General features: G+C 43.0%; 4 protein-coding genes across 7 annotated transcripts; 1 reads left to right on the plus strand and 3 right to left on the minus strand.

The window, feature by feature from the left end:
• Positions 1–519: 519 nt before the first annotated feature.
• Positions 520–3,676, minus strand: tm2d3 (TM2 domain containing 3). The gene is made up of 6 exons (XM_056766349.1): positions 3,521–3,676; positions 2,790–2,885; positions 2,518–2,681; positions 2,117–2,291; positions 1,903–1,978; positions 520–1,084 (listed from the first exon to the last, which is right to left on the minus strand). The coding sequence occupies exons 1-6, from the start codon at positions 3,627–3,629 to the stop codon at positions 919–921; spliced, it is 786 nt and encodes a 261-aa protein (XP_056622327.1). The 5' UTR covers positions 3,630–3,676; the 3' UTR covers positions 520–918.
• A 625-nt stretch (positions 3,677–4,301) lies between these two features.
• tars3 (threonyl-tRNA synthetase 3) lies at positions 4,302–11,664 on the minus strand. Of its 4 annotated transcripts, none has more exons than XM_056766744.1 (19): positions 10,202–11,664; positions 9,304–9,390; positions 8,369–8,556; positions 8,168–8,291; positions 7,845–7,969; positions 7,646–7,763; positions 7,496–7,560; positions 7,246–7,324; positions 7,010–7,156; positions 6,435–6,533; positions 6,180–6,346; positions 5,826–5,988; positions 5,612–5,749; positions 5,451–5,528; positions 5,267–5,367; positions 5,091–5,195; positions 4,937–5,009; positions 4,749–4,863; positions 4,302–4,666 (listed from the first exon to the last, which is right to left on the minus strand). In XM_056766744.1, the coding sequence occupies exons 1-19, from the start codon at positions 11,378–11,380 to the stop codon at positions 4,518–4,520; spliced, it is 3,300 nt and encodes a 1,099-aa protein (XP_056622722.1). In that variant the 5' UTR covers positions 11,381–11,664; the 3' UTR covers positions 4,302–4,517. The 4 variants fall into 4 exon arrangements, with proteins under 4 accessions (XP_056622722.1, XP_056622724.1, XP_056622723.1 ...); XM_056766746.1 differs by having other exon boundaries at positions 10,214–11,663; XM_056766745.1 differs by having other exon boundaries at positions 9,304–9,393; positions 10,214–11,663.
• A 137-nt stretch (positions 11,665–11,801) lies between these two features.
• Positions 11,802–17,182, plus strand: ulk3 (unc-51 like kinase 3). The gene is made up of 16 exons (XM_056766757.1): positions 11,802–12,115; positions 12,602–12,742; positions 12,837–12,957; positions 13,041–13,136; positions 13,502–13,645; positions 14,084–14,166; positions 14,378–14,533; positions 14,750–14,855; positions 14,944–14,984; positions 15,137–15,239; positions 15,315–15,379; positions 15,456–15,534; positions 16,082–16,122; positions 16,222–16,269; positions 16,347–16,410; positions 16,608–17,182. The coding sequence occupies exons 1-16, from the start codon at positions 12,017–12,019 to the stop codon at positions 16,622–16,624; spliced, it is 1,404 nt and encodes a 467-aa protein (XP_056622735.1). The 5' UTR covers positions 11,802–12,016; the 3' UTR covers positions 16,625–17,182.
• A 982-nt stretch (positions 17,183–18,164) lies between these two features.
• Positions 18,165–21,844, minus strand: si:ch1073-459b3.2 (growth arrest-specific protein 1). The gene has a single exon (XM_056766758.1). The coding sequence runs from the start codon at positions 20,411–20,413 to the stop codon at positions 19,670–19,672; it is 744 nt and encodes a 247-aa protein (XP_056622736.1). The 5' UTR covers positions 20,414–21,844; the 3' UTR covers positions 18,165–19,669.
• Positions 21,845–22,246: the final 402 nt, after the last annotated feature.

Below are 22,246 nucleotides of genomic sequence, written 5' to 3' on the forward strand. Positions count from 1 at the left end.
GATCAGTCTTTATCGGTTTCATTTTTCTCATTAATTAAGTCATTTATAATATGTCATTTTAACAGTTTCTGAAATTTAGAGGAACAATTTGACAATCTGATGGAGGATCTTTAGTGTAACAATGGCTGTAATTAATAGTGTGTATAATGTTAACACACGATCGTATAAAACTTCGAGTCATTGGACAACTGAGGCTTTCTGCGACCAAATACTAAAACAATGAAGCTTTGCCTCAGAAGATGATCTGTGCTGCTTTCATTTTATAAACAGCTGGTAATGATTTATCCACAAGTCATCACATAATAAACATTTACAATGAGATATTCAAATAAAATATATTTCACCAACATAGATAATCCTTAAATTAAACATGTTTTTTGAATCATGGTAACCAAAATATATCCAGTGTTTTGCTACAGTGAACATTGCTCATCAACATCACCACTTTTTGTAGTTAAACTGGTTTTATAAAAGGAAATGTTTAAAAGATTTACAGACACGTCATCAATCCACAAAACATCACCTGAAGAGCTTTATTGATCAGTTCTGTGACATTAAAACAACAACATGACCATGAATGAGACACATCAAAGCATAAACATATAAACCAAAAATATATATATACAGTATAATATTACACAATTCAGATTCATATTTTACATGTTTCTTCAGAGTCCACCATCCTGATGAAAGATTTAAATGGTCTTCATCATCATCATCGTCGTCGTCGTCCTCAGCCCAGATCAGATATGTGTGTGTGTGTGTGTGTGTGTGGAAGGGCGATGTTTCTCAGACATGCTGGACACATGAACACACATTCAGAGCAGATGGGATTCCGACGCTGTGGGAGTTTGGACAGCAACATGTGCTAATCTGCTTGGAAATCTGAGAGTCAGTCAATCTCCAGCCCACAGGGCCTCAGATGTAGAGAGATCCATCAGCCGGACCCACGTAACCCACTCCTATCAGCAGAACATCGATGAGGGTCCAGATGCCCAGACCACCAAAACTGAAGAGCTTCCCCAAACCTTCTCTCCACTGACCCAGATAGAAGCGATCCGCACCGAAGCCGCCCAGAGTGATGCTGTGGAACGACAGACACATGACTAAATAAACAACAAGACAATAAACTGTGTAATAGACCAAGGGTTTTTAAACGGGGGTCCGGGGACTCCAGAAGGTTGTAAGGGGTCCCCCATAAAAATGATAAAAGTCCACAGTGTTTATTTGCTTTATTTTGTAATGGATAATTTGCAGAAACAAATTTTAGAATCTTTCTATTTAGTTTTTCTCATTATCGTTTCTTTCTTTGGACTCTCTCAATTTCTTTGAAATTGTTGGTAACTATTTAGGTTTAAAAACAATGTGTTGTCTTTATAATATCCTATTTACTTTTTATCTAACAAATTTTAAACGTTACTTTACACAGAAAAAATATAGATTGATAAATATTTTAGAATAGGGGGTTCATTATATATATATATATATTTATTTCGATCAAACTTTAACACAACTCAGCATAGTTGTAAAGCAGCTTTACAGTAAACGGACACAAGGAAAAACAGAAAATGATGAAATCCAACCACTACACATCAGAACATCTCAGAGAACCAAACCCAGACTTGTATTTCACAAAGCATTACAACATCTCACCCACAGCCCTGTCATTAAACCAGAATCAGATTATACTGGATTAGATTTTGCATGATCATCAATCGGAACAAATACACACAATTACGCTTCAGACACGGCCGAGTTTATCAACAGCTGTCAATCATAGAACATGCTGAAGTCCAGTTTGTTTTCCATAAAAACAGAAACAGAATCATCACACCTGTCATGAGAAGGGTTAAAATGAAAACACAAGAGGGTCATAATAACAGGGTCCGAGTGTAAAATCACCTGAGCGCAAGGGCCGTTGACCACTTATATCCTCCAGTCCAGTTACAAAACAAACGCTTCTGAAACTCTCTCCGGCCTGTTGACACAACAACACATGAAACACATTCCAACTGAGAAAGACTCTCATCCAAAAACAGTTTTTTATCTGTGCTTCATTCACATAGACACGTGGGCCAGTATATAGTGATCTAGTGGATCATCAAGCAGCTCGTACCTAAGCAGTGCGCGAGCTCCAGAACCACACAGGTGGCGCTATATCGCCTGCGCGGACACGACACCGTCATACAGCTGGTGGAATTAGAGCAGAGATACTGAGACGCATCCAACTGCCAGCAGAAACGACAATCCACCGTCAGTGTGAAGTTCTGCTGCTGCTCACCTGACCCATTCTGAGAAAAACAAATGATCGAATAACATAAACCAATCTCGCTAAAGAATTGAATTTTAAACGTGGTTTCACATATTATTTCTATGTGCTATTTATAGCTTCACATGCTGTTCAAACCACACATGGAAACACAGAGCACATGCAGCGTTATCAACATGTCGGATGTCAAACCTGACAGGTAGCAATTTTCACGACCCACATCAAAACATGAGAAAAATAAATCTCACCACGCAACGGACGCCGGGTCTGGTGTTGCAGGTGAAGTTGGTTGGCTGGCCGTAGCTGCAGTTGTGATGGTACGCGCAGCTGATGCATTCAGCAGGAAGTTTAGTGCAGAGACCGTCACTGGGACATCTCGCTGTGTAGTTCTCTCCGGTGACCACTGACGACACTGAACACACACACACACACACATACACACACAATCCATTTTAACGCATTTTAACGCATAATAAACCACCTAAAACTCCACTGCTGCTTTAATGGGTTCAAGAGTCACCTGAGGACGCTGTCAGGGCGGCCGGGCTGCTCATCACAGGGTTCTGCTGGGCCGCGTACGGCGGTTCCTGACCCACATGAGGAGAGCTCAGATACCCTGAGAGAGAACATTCACACTTCATACATTAAATACTGTGATGCTATTGATGTGATGGGACAGAAACATATCTGTCATCACTTAATCACTCTCAAACAAAGGAAGATATTTGTAAGAATGTCAGTAAGCAAACAGATCTTATAACCTATAGTATTTCTTTTTGGTTTGTCTCCTGACATTCTTACAAATATCTTCCTCTGTGTTAAGCAGGAAGAAAAATGTATACAGGGTTAGAACAACCTGAGGGTGAGTAAACGATGACAGAATTTTCTTTTTTGGGTGAACTGTCCCTTGTAGCCTTTGTTATTGTGCAGTGTTTATGTTTATTATCTTTTATCATATTAATTTGTATTTCATTGTGTTGTCATTTACTGTCTTTCTCGTGTCCTTCTCGAAAGGAATAGACAGAATGAGAACATCATTGTTCATTGGTCCGGTTGACAGTAAACATCTTGAATGATGATGTGTGCTGTACTATAACACTATAATATTTTATAATATTAATACACCATATTTATTTTTCCTGTCTATAAAGCAGATGGTAGTTTTGTTGCGTTTTATTTCATTCAGAATTGAAGTGACATGACATGAGCACGTCAGTGTTTGTGTGTTGAGAACCGAAGCTGCAGTCTTACCGATCACACATGTGAAGTAAATGTCCAACAGCAACAGAACTGTGATCACACATGAGCTCATGATCTTCCGTCCGCGTTCAAAAACCCATTTAAACCCGTCTGCTGCCATCCCGAACCTTCCGACGCTCCTCTAGGAACTCAACTTCCGCTTGCGTAAAGCGCTCGCGCAAGCTGACATAAACATAATAAAAGTCCTCTTAAAAAGACAACGAAAAATATGTCATTGTACACTTACTTGCCATGCTTATAATCCTTTAAAAACAATCAAATGTAAATCGCCTCCTAAACATAGGGTTTCATCAAAATTCTAACATGTATATATTTATTTTAAATCGTAAAAAAAGAACAAGGGCCTACCACTGTTATATGATAAATCTATATCTAAACAGTTTTCTTGAAAATACTATATTAATCCAGTATGGTACATGAATTAAGGTGGTACCACAGTAAATCACAACGATTTACCATAGTATGATTCTTTATTTCTAGATATTACAATATTTATTTTTTAAAGATATATATCATTCAGCACATGCTTAATATCAAAGTAGCAGAGTGTTACCACATGAAACCTTAGAATGTTTTTGTAGGGATCAAAATAAAGCCAAGATGAGTTTGATTTTGAGATTATGAACTAAGTCATAAAGATTGTACAACCATGTTTTTTCCAAAATTATTTGTATAAGCAGAAATGGTCAAATGTTGTGAGTGAGAGATATCATTTGAATGTTTTCATAATACAGTTTAACATTAAAAAAGAAAGCAGATAGATAAGTTTTGCTTTTAAGAGTCTTTATTCTAAACCTTCAGGTCACATACACAAACCCATGACATCATTTTAACCTTCATTCACATGACAATTCACTTTTCACTACAGAGTCAAACTGCTCTTTATCTTTTCATTATCATCCCTCCTTCAATATCACGTTTCTTCTTCATATTATTGCTTTCTTCTCAGCAGAATAAAGACGGACGGAGCTGAGAGTTATTCTGTGGTTCAGAAGACTTCTTCAGCGTTGCGACACCTGGACTGCTTCAGTAGAGTCAATCTGGCCATCACCTCCTCCACCGTCAGCTCGCCGTGGACCTTGTTGTCTCTCGTGCGCACGTTCACGCTGTTAGTCAGCCGTTCCTTCTCACCTACCACTGCAAGACCATCAGACACAAACCGATCAGAGCGGATCATTCAGAAGAACGGCTGTCATGAAGTTTGGCCGTCACATCTTACCCAAAATGAAATTGTACTGTGACAGCTGTGCGTTGCGAATTTTCTTGTTCAGAAGGCAACCAGAGTCCAGATCAGCGTCGGCCATGAAACCCGCTTCAACAAATCGCTTGCACACCTGTAGGAGAAAAGCTATCTTAACGTTATCTTTCATCCAGAAAGCGTTGACCGAGCGGAAGTCAGCGATGTACCTGTTTGGCGTATTCTTCAAGAGAGGGATTGACCGGCACCAACATCACCTGACGCGGAGACAACCACAGCGGCCTGAGAAACAGACGACACACGCTGAGATCTAAACATTAGTTCTGTGAGACGTGTTCATTCCCCGTGACTCCTCGTTTTTACCATTTCCCGGCGTAGTTCTCAGTGAGTATAGCGATCATTCTCTCCACTGAACCCAGAATGGCTCTGTGAATGATCACTGGTCTGGCTTTATCGTCTCCATCTTTCCTGCGATGATGAAAACGTTGCAAGTGATTGTTAAGACATCTCGCGGTGGAAGATCTCAGATCTGTACTCACCCCACATAGACCAGATTAAAGCGGATGGGCAACTGAAAGTCTAGTTGAATCGTGGCACACTGGTGATATCGGCCGATGGCATCTTTAATCTTAATGTCAATCTAAAAGAATCAGATGAGATGATTCAGAGTTCGATGGAGCCGATTCAATCGAGAACAGAGTAACGGTTCAATGCATGTCTCACCTTTGGCCCGTAAAAAGCTCCGTCTCCTGGATTAAGCTTCCACGGCTCTCCAAACTCTTTCAGACTGTTCTCCAGTTGCTGTGAAACATTGAAAATCAGTTTCTGCTGAACACCAACACAAGCAGACACGCTTCAGAGGAGGACAAAAGAATTTCTGAAACCTTCTCAGCTTGGTTCCACACAGCGATGTCTCCAAGAAACTTCTCCGGACGTGTGGAGAGATGCAACTGAAAAGAGAATCCGAACACATCGTAGACACAGCGCAGGAAATCCAGACAGCCCTTCATCTCCGACTCGATCTGAAACGCAACAGAAGAAGAGTTAAAGAGATGCAGGTAAACACAGAATCACATGATGCGTGTCAGTTCACATTACCTGATCCATGGTGCAGAATATATGAGCATCATCCTGCTGAAAGCGTCGGACTCTGGTGAGACCCGTCAGAGTTCCTGAGAGTTCATTACGATGAAGAACACCGAAATCTGCGAACCTCAGCGGCAGCTCACGCCAGGAGCGTGGACGATGACCGAACATCAGACTGCATCACAACAAACACCAGACAGACTTATCTCTACACTGACTTCTGTAATGATGAATGTAGAGCACGAGATGACATGACATCATCTTCATATTAAATTGGAGAAATTAAGAATGTTTATAATTCAGTGAATGACTGCTTTAAGAGAGTTTAGTGTGTGTGTATGTGTGAGTAGGTGTAGATGTATGCACCAGTGTCCAGGACAATTCATGGGTTTCAGAGCGAAGATGTCCTGCTCCACAGGGAAAGAGAACATGTTCTCACTGTAGTGATGCCAATGACCCGACGTCTCCCACAGTTTACTGTTATAGATGTTTGGAGAAGCCACCTCCTGAAATCCTCGTCTGCAGTACTCATCCTGCTCACACACACACGTATGAAGAGCACTTTTACTGACAGATGTTCTTCACAGTGTTCATGAGACTCATCTGAAGTGTTGATGTTACCCTGATAAACTCTGTCAGTGTGTTGTAGATATAAGCTCCTCGCGGAAGAAAGAAACAACTGCCTGGACTCAGATCATGAAAGAAGAAGAGCTCCTGATCCTACGAACCACATCACAGAGAGAGAGCGAGAGAGAGAGAAAGAGAGAGAGAGCACATCAGTCAATCACACCTAAAGAGGAAGTGACACGTGTTGTTCTGAAGGAAGCTCTGGTGATGTTGTCTAACAAAATAAAATCTAATTAATACTAAATTTAAAACAAGACGAGATGCTAAATACAATTCACACTTGATGTTAAACACTATAAATCCTACTGTGTGACTGTCTTTTGATTTGAGAAATGAGAAAGAGTTTAAATCTGAAGTTGTTTGAGTTTTGTGTTTAATGAGAAGCGATCGGTCACATCTCCTACTGAGCTGAAGAGAACAAGACGCCGTCACCACCTGCTCCTCATAGAAGTGATAGAAACTCTCCCTCTCGCCGTCATTAAGGATCACGTGAAAACACTTTCAGAGGAAACCACATTCTCACATTATAACAAATACGCTTGAAGCTTTATTTGGTCAAAATCACAAACCTTCCCAATTTTACGGTGGTCTCTGTTTTTGGCTTCTTCCTGAAAGCGTTCCCATTCCTTCAGCATTTTACTGTCAGGAAAAGAGATTCCGTAGATCCGCTGAAGAGTCTCCATATCAGCACGACCTTCCCAGTATGTCGAAGAATTCTGAACAGAGATGAAATTTCATGATCTGTACACACCTGTGCTCGTGTTTCATGTAAATCATCCTGAAAACTATACATGAGATGTGTTACCTTATAGATCTTCAGAGCTTTGATTTTACCAGTGTGTCTTACGTGCGGCCCTCTGCACAGATCAATCAAAGGGCCACACCTACAAATAAAAGAGAGAGAGTGTGAGAGAGAGAGAGTGGGTGAGTGAGAGAGGGAGGGAGCGAGAGAGAAAGTGAGTGAGTGAGTGAGTGAGAGAGAGAGAGAGATTAAATCCATGAGAGAAGAGGGTTTCCAGCCGCAGCTCTTGAGGAACATGATGATCATGTGTTACCTGTACACTGTTGTGGTGGGTGTAGTCACCTTCTCGTTCAGTATACGACATTTGAACTTGTTGTACTGCGAAAAACAAATAAAAATGTTTCACACGGCACAGCTCAGAAAATGATTCAACATTGACGTCCGTGGATGGCTGATGTCTCACCTTAAACATGTCCAGCAGAGTTTCCTTACTGACCTCCAGTCTCTCAAACGTCTGTTTGTCCTTCATGATGGATTTACAGATGTTCTCCAGATTACTGAACTCAGTGCTGGACACGCCTCTGTAGAGAAACACACACACACGTATGACGTGACGGATCATACACGTGTTGAGCCGAGCTCTGCAAACATCTCCAACTCACTTCTGACCGTCTAGAAACAAGTCGTAGTAGAACCCATTCTCGATGGGCGGCCCGTAACAGAGACAGCCGCCATAGAACCGCTCCATGGCTTCACCCAGAATATGAGCACTGGAATGCCAATACACCTGACACAGAAAACATCATCTCTTTCAAGAGGTCGATCATGTATTTCTCCAATGGAACACAAAAGAAGATATTTTGAGAAACGTCTCAGTGGTTATGCATTCATATCAGAAGTCAGCAGGTTTTATGGACTCAAAGCCACAGTGATACACACAAAGAGAATCAAACGCAATATTTTAGGTTCAGAAGGTGAAACTCACGGCCTGAGCGTCCTCGTGGTCAAAGCGCAGGAGCTCCAGACTGCAGTCTGTCTCCAGAGGTCGGTCCAGATCCCACAGTTCTCCGTTCACCCGGGCGATCACACAGTTATCTGCGAGACCCTGACTGCACCCGAATCAACACACATCAGAAAACTGCACGTCAGCAGCTCGGTGTGTCATAACAGGACAGCAGATCCTCACCTGATGTTACAGGCCAGCTGATACGGGCTGCTCACCCACGCCGTCGCCGGAACCGTTCGTCCATCAGGCAGCTGGACACCGATGGACTTCCTGCTCGCCGCTCGCTCGGACAGAATAGAGTCACTCTCCTGCTTCAGCCGGTCATAGAGCTCCAGACGCTCAGAGATAAAAGCAGGCCAAGGGTTCAACTGAGGAGTCAGCGAGTGAGAGAGAGAGAGAGAGAGAGAGAGAACACAGAGAGAGAGAGAGAGAGAACACAGAGAGAGAGAGAGAGAGAGAGAGAGAGAACACAGAGAGAGAGAGAGAGAGAGAGAGAGAGAGAGAACACACAGAGAGAGAGAGAGAGAACACACAGAGAGAGAGAGAGAGAGAGAGAGAGAGAGAGAGAGAGAGAGAGAGAGAGAGAGAGAGAGAGAGAGAGAGAGAGAGAGAACACACAGAGAGAGAGAGAGAGAGAGAGAGAGAGAGAGAGAGAGAGAGAGAGAAGAGAGAGAGAGAACACAGAGAGAGAGAGAGAGAGAGAGAGAGAGAGAGAGAGAGAGAAACACAGAGAGAGAGAGAGAGAGAGAGAGAGAGAGAGAACACACAGAGAGAGAGAGAGAGAACACACAGAGAGAGAGAGAGAGAGAGAGAGAGAGAGAGAGAGAGGAGAGAGAGAGAGAGAGAGAGAGAGAGAGAGAGAGAGAGAGAGAGAACACACAGAGAGAGAGAGAGAGAGAGAGAGAGAGAGAGAGAGAGAGAGAGAGAGAGAGCGAGAGAACACACAGAGAGAGAGAGAGAGAGAGGAGAGAGAGAGAGAGAGAGACAGAGAGAGTCATGCATGCAGAATTGAATTCTCTAATATCAGACAGCAGCTGTGTGTTTATTTGAATGTTGCTGACCGCACATGACACACGCGTGTCCACAGACCTGCTGCAGTGAAATATGAATAATACCTCTCCTGACGCCTCAGTTTTCACTTCCTTCTTCTTCTTCTTTGGCTCTTGATTGGCTGGAGCGCTGGCTTTTGATGATGTCACTTTCTGCTGAAAACACATGTAAAGATCATGTGATATACTACAGACATCACAAATCTAATGTCCACAGATCTAATGTGGACATTAGTTAGTATTCCTTGATGCTCTTTAGTATAAACCCAGTTTCCAAATAATATAATGTAATATATACCATGGTTTTATTTAAACTGCCTGTGAAATTAAAAATGACAATTCTTATTTTTTCATGAAATATTGCAGTGTTTATAGCAAATATCTTATCAATGTCAGTTGTTTTCTTTTTTAAATTCTTGTACCCTTATAATCTTCAGTCAAAGAACTTCTGCCCTGAAATGATTATCCATCTCATATGAGGTCAATTACACGGTTAGGGCGGAGCATCCATTAACTCCTCCCCTTCAACTGTCAGTCTGCTGCCAGTCTCACTTTAAAATCAATCAGCTTTTTCGACTTGATGCGGCGCCGTAAGATCTGACAGGCGGATGACTTCAAAATACGGCGAGATTTATTGAAATCAAACTTTTTATGTCTGTGTTTTCAAATCCCTCTCACAGTACTCTGATGTCATCCGCCTGTCAGATCTTGTGGAGTCACATTAAGTCAAACAAGCCTAATGCAACAGATGTTTTTACACATCCAATCAATTCGCAATAATATCTGCAAGCCACGCCCACTTATTTCCTCAGTTGAAATTAATTTTCACTCAAACATGTCAGAGTACGGAAGTAAGTAAAAGGTGAAAACGCAACTTCTGGTTCACGGCGACTTTAAACCACAGTGGCATTTCTTACTGATCAGGGATCAGCTGTTTCTATAACCGTTTTAAGGTTCCATTAACCTTTGAGCAAACCTTCTCTTTAGGTTCCTCAGTCTGGTTCTGTTTTTTGTCCTCTGGTCTCTTCTGGTTCTGGCTCTTGTCCTCTGCTTTCTTCTGGTTTAGGTCTTTGTCCTCCGGTTTCTTCTGGTTCTGGCTTTTGCCCTCTTTTTTTTTCTGGTTTGGGCTTATGTCCTCTGCTCTCTTCTGGTTTAGGTCTTTTTCCTCCGCTCTCTTCTGGTTTAGGTCTTTGTCCTGCGGTTTCTTCTGGTTCTGGCTTTTGTCCTCCGGTTTCTTCTGGTTCTGGCTTTTGTCCTCAGCTCTCTTCTGGTGCTGGTCTTTGTCTGCCGCTCTCTTCTGGTGCTGGTCTTTGTCCTCAGCTCTCTTCTGGTGCTGGTCTTTGTCCTCAGCTCTCTTCTGGTGCTGGTCTTTGTCCTCAGCTCTCTTCTGGTGCTGGTCTTTGTCCTCAGCTCTCTTCTGGTGCTGGTCTTTGTCTGCCGCTCTCTTCTGTTGCTGTTCTTTATCCTCCGCTCTCTTCTGGTTCCGGTTTTTGTCCTCAGCTCTCTTCTGGTTTCGGCTTTTTTCCTCTGCTCCCTTCTGGTTTAGGTTTTTGTCCTCCGGTTTCTTCAGGTTTAGGTCTTTATCCTCAGCTCTCTTCTGGTTCTGGTTTTTGTCCTCAGCTCTCTTCTGGTTTAAGTCTTTGTCCTCCGGTTTCTTCTGGTTCTGGCTTTTGTCCTCTGGTTTCTTCACATTCTGGCTTTTGTCATCTGCTCTCTTCTGGTTTAGGTCTTTGTCCTCCGGTTTCTTCTGGTTTTGGCTTTTGTCATCAGCTCTCTTCTGACGCTGGTCTTTGTCCGCCGCTCTCTTCTGGTTCTGGTCTTCCAGCTCTTGCTCGGTTCGGAGGCCTCGGCGGAGGTGCAGCAGTCGGTATTTGAGTTTCTCGTTGTCGGTTCGCAGCGCGTTCAGGTTCGGTCCGCTCGCCAGAGTGCTGAAGTCGAACCCGCACGTCACACTCTCCTGCAGGCGGATGATCTCGTGACTCAACGCCGCGATCTGCTCCTCCTGAGCGGACAAACGTGCTGCCATGCGCTCCGCCATGTTTAAAGTCCCGCAGCTGACCGGTGAACGGTACCGGCTGTTAGTCGTTTTCCCTTGTTCTCCCTCCAGAGGGCGCTGGACGGTCAAGACCACCGCGACATCCATCCAGTTTAATCATTTGAATTAATCCACTCCAAAGGTTTATATCGTGTGAATAAAACCATGTTCACAAAGCATAGAATTTGTGTGTAATCTCCAGAAAAATAACTTTCTACTTATCACAGTCAGCTATAATTGGTTCATGGCAATATATGCGATGAGAAAGGTAACAGCTCTCACATGACGATACCATTTACGATCACCGCCGTTCTACAGCAATCTATAGCGCCGCCTGCCTGCGACAAACCCTATTTACACGACATAACTACACACTACACACTACACAGAACGATGATCAGAATAATTAGTATTTTCTCTCTTGGAAATATACATGAATTCAGTGTCAGAGAAATGCCCGGCAGAGGGCGCTCGGTCACGTAAGAGCGCAGGCGTGTGACGTCTTTGGCGCTGACGTCATTGCCCGGAAGTAAACAGACCACAGCTCTTCATATGCAGAGACGCTTATTTGATGTGTATTAATAGTGAAACTATGTTGTTTGTTTGTAGTGTCATCAGCAGTCTAAGGTTTAACGGCACACATAAATGACTTTGATCATGTCAGTGTCGCGCTGTTCTCCTCACATGGTGATGATTATTATTCATAATTGATCGATTGATTAATTTATTTGGTGTCGGTTCGGAATGGCTGCAGGTTTCGCTCCACCGAAGCTCAAAGATTTTATTCTCACAGAGAAACTGGGAAGCGGCACATATGCGACAGTTTATAAAGCTTTCAGAAAGGCAAGTGATCGATTGTTTATAACCGTTTTAAAGTTGTTTAAATATAATTAATCCCGCTTCTTATTGTTCGCTTGTTTGACTGACAGACAGTATGTTTGCATTCGGGCTCCACGATCATGAGTAAAATGATCATCACGATTATCTTGCGCAACATTTTCATCACGGTTTTTTGTCAGTTCAGTTTCAGTTTCAATCTAAACACTCCACCACAAAAATGAACATTTTGTGACCTTTAAAATGTTTTTTTTATAAATCCTTACTATTTGGTCACTCTTAATCTGTGGGTTTTGCACAAAAGTATTAAAATAGATGACATGCAGAATGGCACATCTTTTCTATTTCATGTAAAGTTGAAGTTTAAAAGATTTTCTGACCTTATCTTGATAAGTTTTGTGCTTGCTCACAACGATTCTGCTCAGTTAACTGTGTGAAGCATTAATCACTATCACAAGACTGATGTTTATTTGTTTGTTTGTTTGTTTAAAGACTGACAGCAGGGAGGCCGTGGCTGTGAAGGTGGTCAGTAAGAAAAGTCTCAATAAAAGCTCGATGGAGAATCTGCTGACAGAGATCGAGATCCTGAAGACGGTTCGTCATCCTCACATCGTGCAGCTCAAAGATTTCCAGGTAACCTACAGATTGATCATGACATCATGAAACAGCACTGAACGTCCGGCCTGGAGGTGTGTGGGACGTTAATGTTGGATTTGTGTGTGTGCAGTGGGACAGTGATAACATCTACCTGATTCTGGAGTGGTGTTCAGGAGGAGATCTGTCTCGCTTCATCCGCAGTCGACGCATTCTCCCGGAGAGAGTCGCCCGTCGATGCCTTCAGCAGATCGGTACAGATGGAAATAAGCCACTCACTCAAACAGAGAGTTATTGAGAGGAGGAGGAGTTTCTCAACATCTCATCTTGTGTTTAGCTTGTGCTCTTCAGTTTCTCCATGAGAAGAACATCTCTCACCTGGATCTCAAACCTCAGAACATTCTGCTCAGTGGAAACGTTTTGAAGCTCGCAGGTGCAACTTTAGTCTCAAGTAAATGTCTGTATTTGTGTGTATGTGGACGGTCTCCCTCAACATGACACGTCATCTGTGATGTCATTCAGAGTGAGCATTAGTGATGACACAGGAAACACCACTAATCATTTCAATCATCTAAAATAAAAATATGTGACAGACTGTCACATACAGTCTGTATGTGACATAAGAGGATTCTTAAATGACCCTATCAGCATCATGAGCCCTAATACAGTAACATAAGCATGAGAAAATGATCAATATTTAAGTTAATTATTAATGAGCATGTGTTATTTAACAACATTTGGTGAAAATTGATCAGAATTTGGAGTTGTTCATGTAAGAGATTCTCTCTCTCTGTGTAGATTTTGGTTTTGCTCAGTACATGTCCCCGTGGGACGAGCATCAGGCTTTGAGAGGTTCTCCGCTCTACATGGCTCCTGAGATGTTGTGTAGACGACATTATGATGCTCGAGTTGACCTGTGGTCTGTGGGGGTCATTCTGTTCGGTGAGAGACGGACATTCATTCTGATATCACATCTCTACCTGTGAAACAACTCACCAGCACTCTCTCTCTCTCTCTGTCTCTCTCTGTCTCTATCTCTCTCTCTCTCTATCTTCCTTTCTCTCTGTCTCTCTCTGTCTCACTCTCTCTCTCTGTCTCTATCTCTCTCTCTCTCTCTCTCTCTCTATCTTCCTTTCTTTCTGTCTCTCTCTGTCTCACTCTCTCTCGCTCAAGATTCAAAGGAGCTTTATTGGCATGATAAAAGAAAATTTACATTGCCAAAGCACAAGATTAAATATAAACATGCAGAAATACAGATTAAGATAAAAATCTCTCTCTCTCTCTCTCTCTCTCTCTCTCTCTCTCTCTTCCTTTCTCTCTGTCTGTCTCTATCTCTCACTCTCTCTCTCTCTCTCTCTCTCTCTCTCTCTGTGTGCACAGAGGCTTTATTTGGACGAGCTCCGTTTGCGTCTCGCTCATTTGCTGAACTAGAAGAGAAAATCCGCAGTGACAAACCCGTCGAGGTGAGACTGACATCTGACATGACCAGAGCAATACATATAAATGTCTCTTTCCCATTCTCTCTCTGTGTCTCTCTCTCTTTTATGTTATTAACACTCTTAAAATCATCTAGAGATTGCATTTGTGCTGCAGCAATAGAGAGACTCTTGTGAGTTTGAGACATTGAGTCAACACGCTCTGTGTGTGTGTGTGTGTGTGTGTGTGTGTGTGTAGCTGCCGCCTGGCATGCGTGTTCCTCCTGACTGTAGAGATCTGCTGCTTCGGCTGCTCGAGAGAGATCCAGACGGCCGCATCACGTTTGAAGAGTTCTTCCTGCATCCCTTTGTTGACCTTGAACACATGCCGAGTGTCGACAGCCTCCAGAGTGCCGTGAGTGTGTGTGTGTGAGTGTGAGTGAGTGTGTGTGTGTGTGTGTGTTAGTGTGTGAGTGGTGTTTATTTTAGTAGTAAAGTGTCAGACGTGTCAGACAACAGCTTGGCAAACGTCAGCACTTGAGATAGAAAGGCCATGTTTGTTTCGTTTGATCGTGTGTGTGTGTGTGATGTAATTGTGTACGAGTACTCAGGTGTATGATGTGTGTTGTAGAAAGTGCTGGTGTTACAGGCCGTTCAGAAGGATCAGGATGGACAGAGAAGTGAAGCGTTATCTCTCTACTGTAGTGCACTGGAGCACTTTGTTCCTGCCATTCACTGTAAGATACAGACACACCAGAAACACTTCCACCGTCTCTCTCTCTCTCTCTCTCTTTCTGTTCATTCATTCATCATCTTTACTTACAGATGAAACAGATCGACAGAGGAAAGAAGCTCTCAGACAAAAGGTGAGTCTCACATAGTAAAACCAATGTAATCAATCATTCAAAAACACAGACACGCCCCCTGTCATGACATCACTCGGGTCATACGAACACACAGACACAGAAGTCAAACAGTGCTTCAGTACAGTGGATGTGATGTGTGTAATGTGTTTCAGGTGAGTCAGTATGTTTCTCGTGCAGAGGAACTCAAAGCTCTGGTCAAATCAGACGATAAGATCAGTTTTGCGGAGGCAAAGTGCACCAGGAACATATTAACAGGTGAACATTACAAACCACTTCACGACTAGGAGCGTGTGTTCAGATGAAACTCAAACTTCTTTGCTTCTGTCACAGAAATGTCCAGAAATCAGCCGCGTTTATTGGCCGCTCTTGAGTTGGCGTCCACTGCTGTCGCCCTGGTAACCGTTGTGACAGATGATTGGCAGATATCTCATGTGCTGTGTTGCATTGTGGGTAATAGAGTTGTGTTTACAGGAGGAGAGCGGTGTTGAAGACTCAGACACTCTTGATTTATATCAGCAGAGTTTGGGTGAAATGCTTCTGGCTCTGGCAGGTGAGTGTCTCTCCTGTCAGGCGCTCCTATCGTTGTGTTGTGTTTTTTTTAATTAAATGTGAAAGTGAAGTTTTTCATCATCTTATTAAAGTTATAAGAGGGGGGGGGTGGAGTCGGGGGTTCAGATGAGCTGAGATGATGCCAGGACAGCGTGTGTGGTACAATCTCTGACATCTGGATCTCATTCACTACAGCTCTCTTCATTTCTCTCTGTTATTAAATACTGAAAGAAATGAGAAGGTTTATCTGAAGGATTGAGTGACTGTCTGGGGATCAGGAGGGCTCTGCTGGACTGAACTGGATGTTTTATTTGTCTCTAAGCCTGAATGTGGGAGATTGTTTCAACATCAGAAATCATACCTACACACTGCAGCTTGACTTCAGATGAATAACCATTACAAGATACTCCAAACGTCTGTGTTTGTGTGTCTGTGTGTGTGTATATGTTCGTGCGTGTGTGTGTGTATGACAAATGAAGAGGTTGAAGGGTTCTGAGAAGCTGTAACACACACAGATCAAGTCAGTAATGTGTCTGTCTCTCTTCTAGCTGAACCTCAAGGCCGCCGGAGAGATCTGCTCCACAGCGAGGTGAGAAACTCATCCTCACACTATGTGTCTGTGTTGTGTTCATGTGTTCATGTCCATGCGAGTCTCTGTTGATATGAAGAGAACATTTTCCTCTTGTAGATTAAGAGTCTGATGAGTCGAGCAGAGTATCTGAAGGAGCAGATCAAGGTACATGTTGTGTGTTTGTGTGTTGATGGGAAATGAACGTGTGAGTCGTATCTGTTAAAGGTCAGATTTGTTTGTAGATGCGAGAAACTCGGACGGATGAATCGCTGAAGAAAGACGCCGCTGCTGAATCTGTGAGATCTTGTACGTATAGACACACACTGACACTGACACATATCAACATTGGAAACAAACTGAGCCAAAAAAAATAAATGTATCAACATATGAAATAATGAACATTATTTACACAATTCCCACATGTTGTCTGTTATTGTGGCTGATACATCATCTCATCACTCCATGTGTGTCAGACGTGTACAGTGTGACTCTCTCTCTTTCAGCGTGTTGTTTACAGTGAGCCGAGGGTTCTCGTCATGACAACGGTGATCGTGTCAGAGTGTTGACGGGATCTGATTGGATCTCTTCAGGTGTGACGCTTACCTGACAGACTGTTCACACTGCAGACACAAATCTTATTTAACCTCAGAGATTTGAACATCTGAGAGAATGTTGGAAATGACACGAGTGTAAAATCTCCTTGAACGCTCTGTGTGTGTTACACGCTCACACACTAACACACACATGCGTGTCACACTGGTTATGTGTGTAGAACTGTAGAACTACTGATGAATCTGTCATATTTATTTTGTGTGTGTGTGAAACATATGATTGTGATGAATTATCATTCTGAAGTGAAGAAATCTGTCTGATTCGAGTCTCTTTTTGTGTGACTGTTGTTTTTTAAGCATTCCTACAGTAATATAATAATCACTGAGACATACGTTTATTTGAGACACTTGTGTTTAATGGCTCTCTGAAATGTTCTCTGCGCTCATGAGCTTGTGTTAAATTTGTTTGTGTGTACATGTAAAGTCATGCTCACAAACAGTAATAATACTCTTCCACAGTTTTCTCATTCTGCTGATGTGTTCAATGAGAATCATACAAGAGTTGTATAGACGCTTAAAGAAACTTCATAAGTGTACTTATGTAATGAATCTCAGTAACCGTCATAAACTAAATGAGACTTCACCTCAGAAATGACGCTGCGGTTATGCAGAACTCAGGTCATCAGATCAGTGTCATGACGTCTCTGTCTGGTGAGATCTGGACTTTCAGATCTGTTAGAGGCTTTCAGGACGGACTGAGTGAGAGAGGACAGCACATCATCACACACAACACAACAGCTCTGTTGTTACTCGCATCCATTTTGTTCTGCTGTGTCTGGACTGAATCTCTCTCTCTCTATGTTTCTCGCTCTCACTCTGTGTCTCTCTTTTTCTCTTCCTCTCTCTATCTCTATATGTCTCTCTTTGCTCTCTCGCCCGGTTTCTCTCACTTGTTCTATCTCTCTCACTCTCTGCCAGCAGCTCATGGCTGAAACCTAAGATGAAGTGTGTGTGTGTGTGTGAGCGCGCTCCAATTCATCAGACACTGAGAACCCCCAACACACAGACAGACCCTTTGCATTGACATGTCATGAATGGAACATTGTACCAGCGGGACACAATACTGCCTTAAAATGTGAGCCAGAGCACAGCAGTGTGTGAGTGCTGAAAGGCGCTCAATGAGAAAATGGGCTTCAGCTCTGTCACTATTGGCCCCCATGTGGCCCCTCCTCCAGCGCCTGACCCCTCTCTCCTGCTTTTGTTTATTTTGATTTTGTTCCCAGTCATTAGTATGGGGGTGTTCATGATGGAGGAGACGCGGTCTTTACTGTGTCGACTCAAACATACCTTCAGTCTCTCGTGGTTCTGTTTTTCATCTGTACAGCATTTAAACATCAGAATGAAGGAATGATGCGATCAATCCTCTGTTCCTCTCCGAGTCTGAATCAGGAATCTAACGAACTTGATTTTAGGACAGAAGTCTGTCTTTCATTTCTTGTAGTTTTATTTTTCATAATATTTCCAAAATGTATAAATAATTGTACAAAAAAACAATCATGAACCGTTTAAACATGTAAGAGCTACACAGCACACACAAGTAGAGAAACACAAATGCATAGTCAATAGTTGAACACAACCCTGTACTTGTGTTGTGCTTCATACATGAAAACTTTCTATACTCAAAAGAATGTTCTTGGGTCAATCTGGACATTTGTAGGTTATTTTAAAGCGCTGATGGTCGGTCCAATTTTTACCCGACAGGATTTTTAGAGCTGGTGTAGCTACAGTAAAAGTGTTTCATATACTTGCACAGAATTTATTTTGGGTCCTTGATTCAGTACAATACATAAATCATGTTTCACACAGAGTTTTCTTTGCTGATAAACATTGAAGTTTGTTGATGAGCAGCAGCTGTTCACCGTGAGCATCATGACGGCGTCAGAATCCAGCAGATGAAGAGTGAGATGAGTTCAGTTTCTGAAGAGTCTTTTCATTTAAATGAAACACTTGAGCTCCTTTAACACGCAGTGCACTGCAAATATTTAAAGTGTGACGTGAGGACGATGAAAGACCGCGGGCACAGACGGAATGAAGTCAAAACAACGCCACTGTTTGTCTAACAACTTACTGATAAAAACCCATCGAGTGTCACAGAAAAGAGCAGAGAGGCAAGATGACATCAAAACAAAACACTGCATTGAGTCTGTGTGTCTTTATACACTTAAGAACAACTGGAGTGTTTCAATTCATCCTTTACAAAAAACAAGTTTAATTGGGTAAACTTTCACTCTGATTTTTGTGTCCTCGGAAATAAACTTAAAATGACACTTATAACCAAACAGATCTCGACACCCATAGTAGGAAAATCACTAAAAGAAGAATGAAGAACAGCAAACCGCTCTGGAGCACGTTTGAGTACCTTAGGATTTTTTCCTACTGGGGGAGTCAATGGGGGTCAAGATCTGTTTGGTTATACGCATTCTTCCAAATATCTTTCTCTGCGTTCATCAGAACAAAGACATTTATACACATTTGGAACAGCTCGACAGTGAGGAAATGATGAGAGAATTTAATTTTGGGGCGAAGTGTCCCTTGAAGAAATATGCTTGACATACTGACAGAGAAGTCTGAGCATATTTTCTCTACACTTGTTGTCAGTTTGTCTTGGCCTGTTTGTGTTTACTCTTTGGATAATTTATGAAATACTGTTTTCACACACAGTCTTATAAATCGACATGTTCAGGTTTACAGGCTATACACCAAGACAGCTTTGGGTTCAAATAGATTAGAGTGACATAAAACGAGTGAAACTGAAGCTTTTTCTTTACAGCGATCTTGGAACTTGAAGTAGACTTGTGAGAGATGTGTTGAATCAGCCCAGTGTGTGTGTGTGTGTGAGTGTGTAGAGATCAGATCCTTCTTCAGTCAGTCGAGTTTGGGGGTTTAAGAAGAACCGAATGGATGCGCTCAATAGCGCAGAGATAATAAACACCGATCCACAACGATTCTGTCTGTCAAACACACAAGAGACTCACAGCAAACACACTGCACAACAAAACTACCTGTTGACAAACTCTGACGGCTCTTGACATCACCGCGTCCGTCACGTCTCTGTCCGCTTTCACGTCATCATCCTCATCCTCGTACACATCATCCGCTCCCTCGTGTTCCAGATCTCCAATCAAACACAGTTTCATCATGTTCAGTTTCACCACCTCGCAGAACGGCCGTTCCAGCCCATCGCACACGCACCGATTCAGCAGCATCCCGTCAGGCATCGCGAGCATCTCTTCGATCGTCGCTTTGCACCGCGACGAACATTTCCTGCCGTTAAACAGCTGTCCGCAGCGGGACAGGTACGCCGTCAGTGACGACCGGCAGCCGGGCTCGCCCTCGCAACGCTGCCGGGCTTCGGTGCAGCCCATCCCGTCGGCTCCGGCGGGATGCGTCCGCGGCAGACACGGCTCGATGGCGCGTTTGGCCCGCGTGCACTCGGCATCCCTCGCGCAGTCGCAGGTCTCGAGGTCCGCGCCCCCGGCGGTCTGGTTGAGGCGGACGAGCGCGCTGATGCAGTGGCTCGGACACTGACGCCGCGTGCCGCGGATGTTCCCGTCGCACGCGATGAGGTATTGATCGTACGCGAGTTCGCAGTCGCGCTCTTTGTGACACCTGAGCAGCGCCTGCCAACAGACGAGCTGCGCGTGCAGCGTGACGAGGAACGAGAGGAGGAATGCGACGGGAACGAGGCGTCTCTCCATCTCAGCGCTTCTCTTGACGCGCTCACTTGACACTCATGCCGTTAGTCCGCGTTAGTCCGGTCCTCCTGCGGATCTGCTTCAACGAGATAGAATGAAATAACATCGTCTTGAGTTCAACGAGAAATTTTTCCAAAACGAACTTCTTCACAAAGTCCTCAAGAGTTTTCCGTGAGATCGGATTTCTTCACAAACCTTCGGAATTCTCTGGAAGTGAGCATCGGACATTTCTAACTCCTCGCGCTGTTTTATGTTTGAATTCTTGATGTTATTTTGATGCGTCCCGCATGTCTTTGTCTCTCTGGTGTTTTCATGCTCTGCCGGGCATGAGACCCCTCTCTCACAGAGACCCCTCCTCTAAAACCCTTCTGAAAACTCCCTTACCTCCCCCCTCTCTCTCTCTCTCTCTCTCTCTCTCTCTCTCTCACTCACTCACTCACTCACTCACTCACTCACTCACTCACTCAATTCAATTTCAAAAAAATGTCTCTCTCGATCACTCACTCATTCACTCAATCATTCTCTCTCTCTGTCTCTCTCTCTCTCTCTCTCTCTCTCTCTCTCTCTCTCTCTCTCTCTCTCTATCTCTCTCTCAAAATTCAATTCAGAAAGCTTTATTAGCGTGACAAAAATATACATTTTGTATTGCCAAAGCATTAAAACAACATAGAATCTAAACTAAATCCTACAGAGAACAATAGTATTTAGACAAAAATATAAATAAAATAAATAAATGATTATGATAAAAAATTAAAAGTTATTATACAGAAAAACATGTAACAACTGAACTTTAAAGTTTGAACATTATATACATGTGTGTGTGTTTACTGGCTGTTTTTGTCACATATCTTGCAACTACATGACAACATTTGGCTTCTTCACCAAGAATGAATCTGATTTTTTTGGGTTGGGTTGCAGGTGTTAAATTGGGGGAATATTTGATACACTCTCTCTCTCACACTCTCTCTCTCAACTAAATTTTCAAAACATCTCTCTCTCTCGCTCACTCACTCATTCACTCAATCATTCTCTCTTTCACACACACTCTCTCTCTTCATTACAGATTCTGTTGTTCCATTGGTTTTAAGTAGAGACTGCGCCGAGGTGGGATTCCTTTCCATAGTAACACAGTTTTTGGCAGAGCTCACCTCCTGTACAGGATAAATAAAATGTTTATACATTTCTGTGTGGTCTCTCTCACTGCAATCGAGTACAAAACCCCATCAGGGTAAAGAGAGAGAGAGCGAGGAAAAGAGAAAGAGAGAGAGAGGAAAAGAGAGAGAGAGAGAGAGAGGAAAAGAGAAAGAGCGAGGAAAAGAGAAAGAGAGAGAGAGGAAAAGAGAGAGAGAGAGAGTTTCAACAAAAGGACAAGATCTCATACATACTGGGAGAAAAGTCAAGAAGCTCAAACCTGCTGCAAGATATGTCAAGTCCTGCCACGACCAAAGAACAACCAGCACAACACAACACAACACAACACAACACTGACAGGACAACACACACAAACTGACACTATCACCCTCATTGAGAACTTTAATTAAAACTGTTTTTCTGTTTATATTGAGATGTATGCTCCTTTGAATCTTGAGAGAGAGAGAGAGAGAGAGAGAGAGAGCCAGGCACACATTTCCTCAGAGCAAAGCTCAACATCTGCAAACCACTTCTTCAATTTAAAGCGCAGAATAACAAATCTGTTTCTCTTTAGCTCAAACCCAAGAACAAGCCCCTGTATAAACGACACTCACCCGGCGGGTTTCAGGGCCGACCCTCCCGGGCTCTTTTGGGGAGTTTTAATCACCCCTCTGGATAAGAAAGAGGCCACAAAAGTGTTTTCTG

The sequence above is a fragment of the Triplophysa dalaica genome, chromosome 14 (genome assembly GCF_015846415.1).
Source record: "Triplophysa dalaica isolate WHDGS20190420 chromosome 14, ASM1584641v1, whole genome shotgun sequence".
NCBI classification, from domain to species: Eukaryota; Metazoa; Chordata; class Actinopteri; order Cypriniformes; family Nemacheilidae; genus Triplophysa; species Triplophysa dalaica.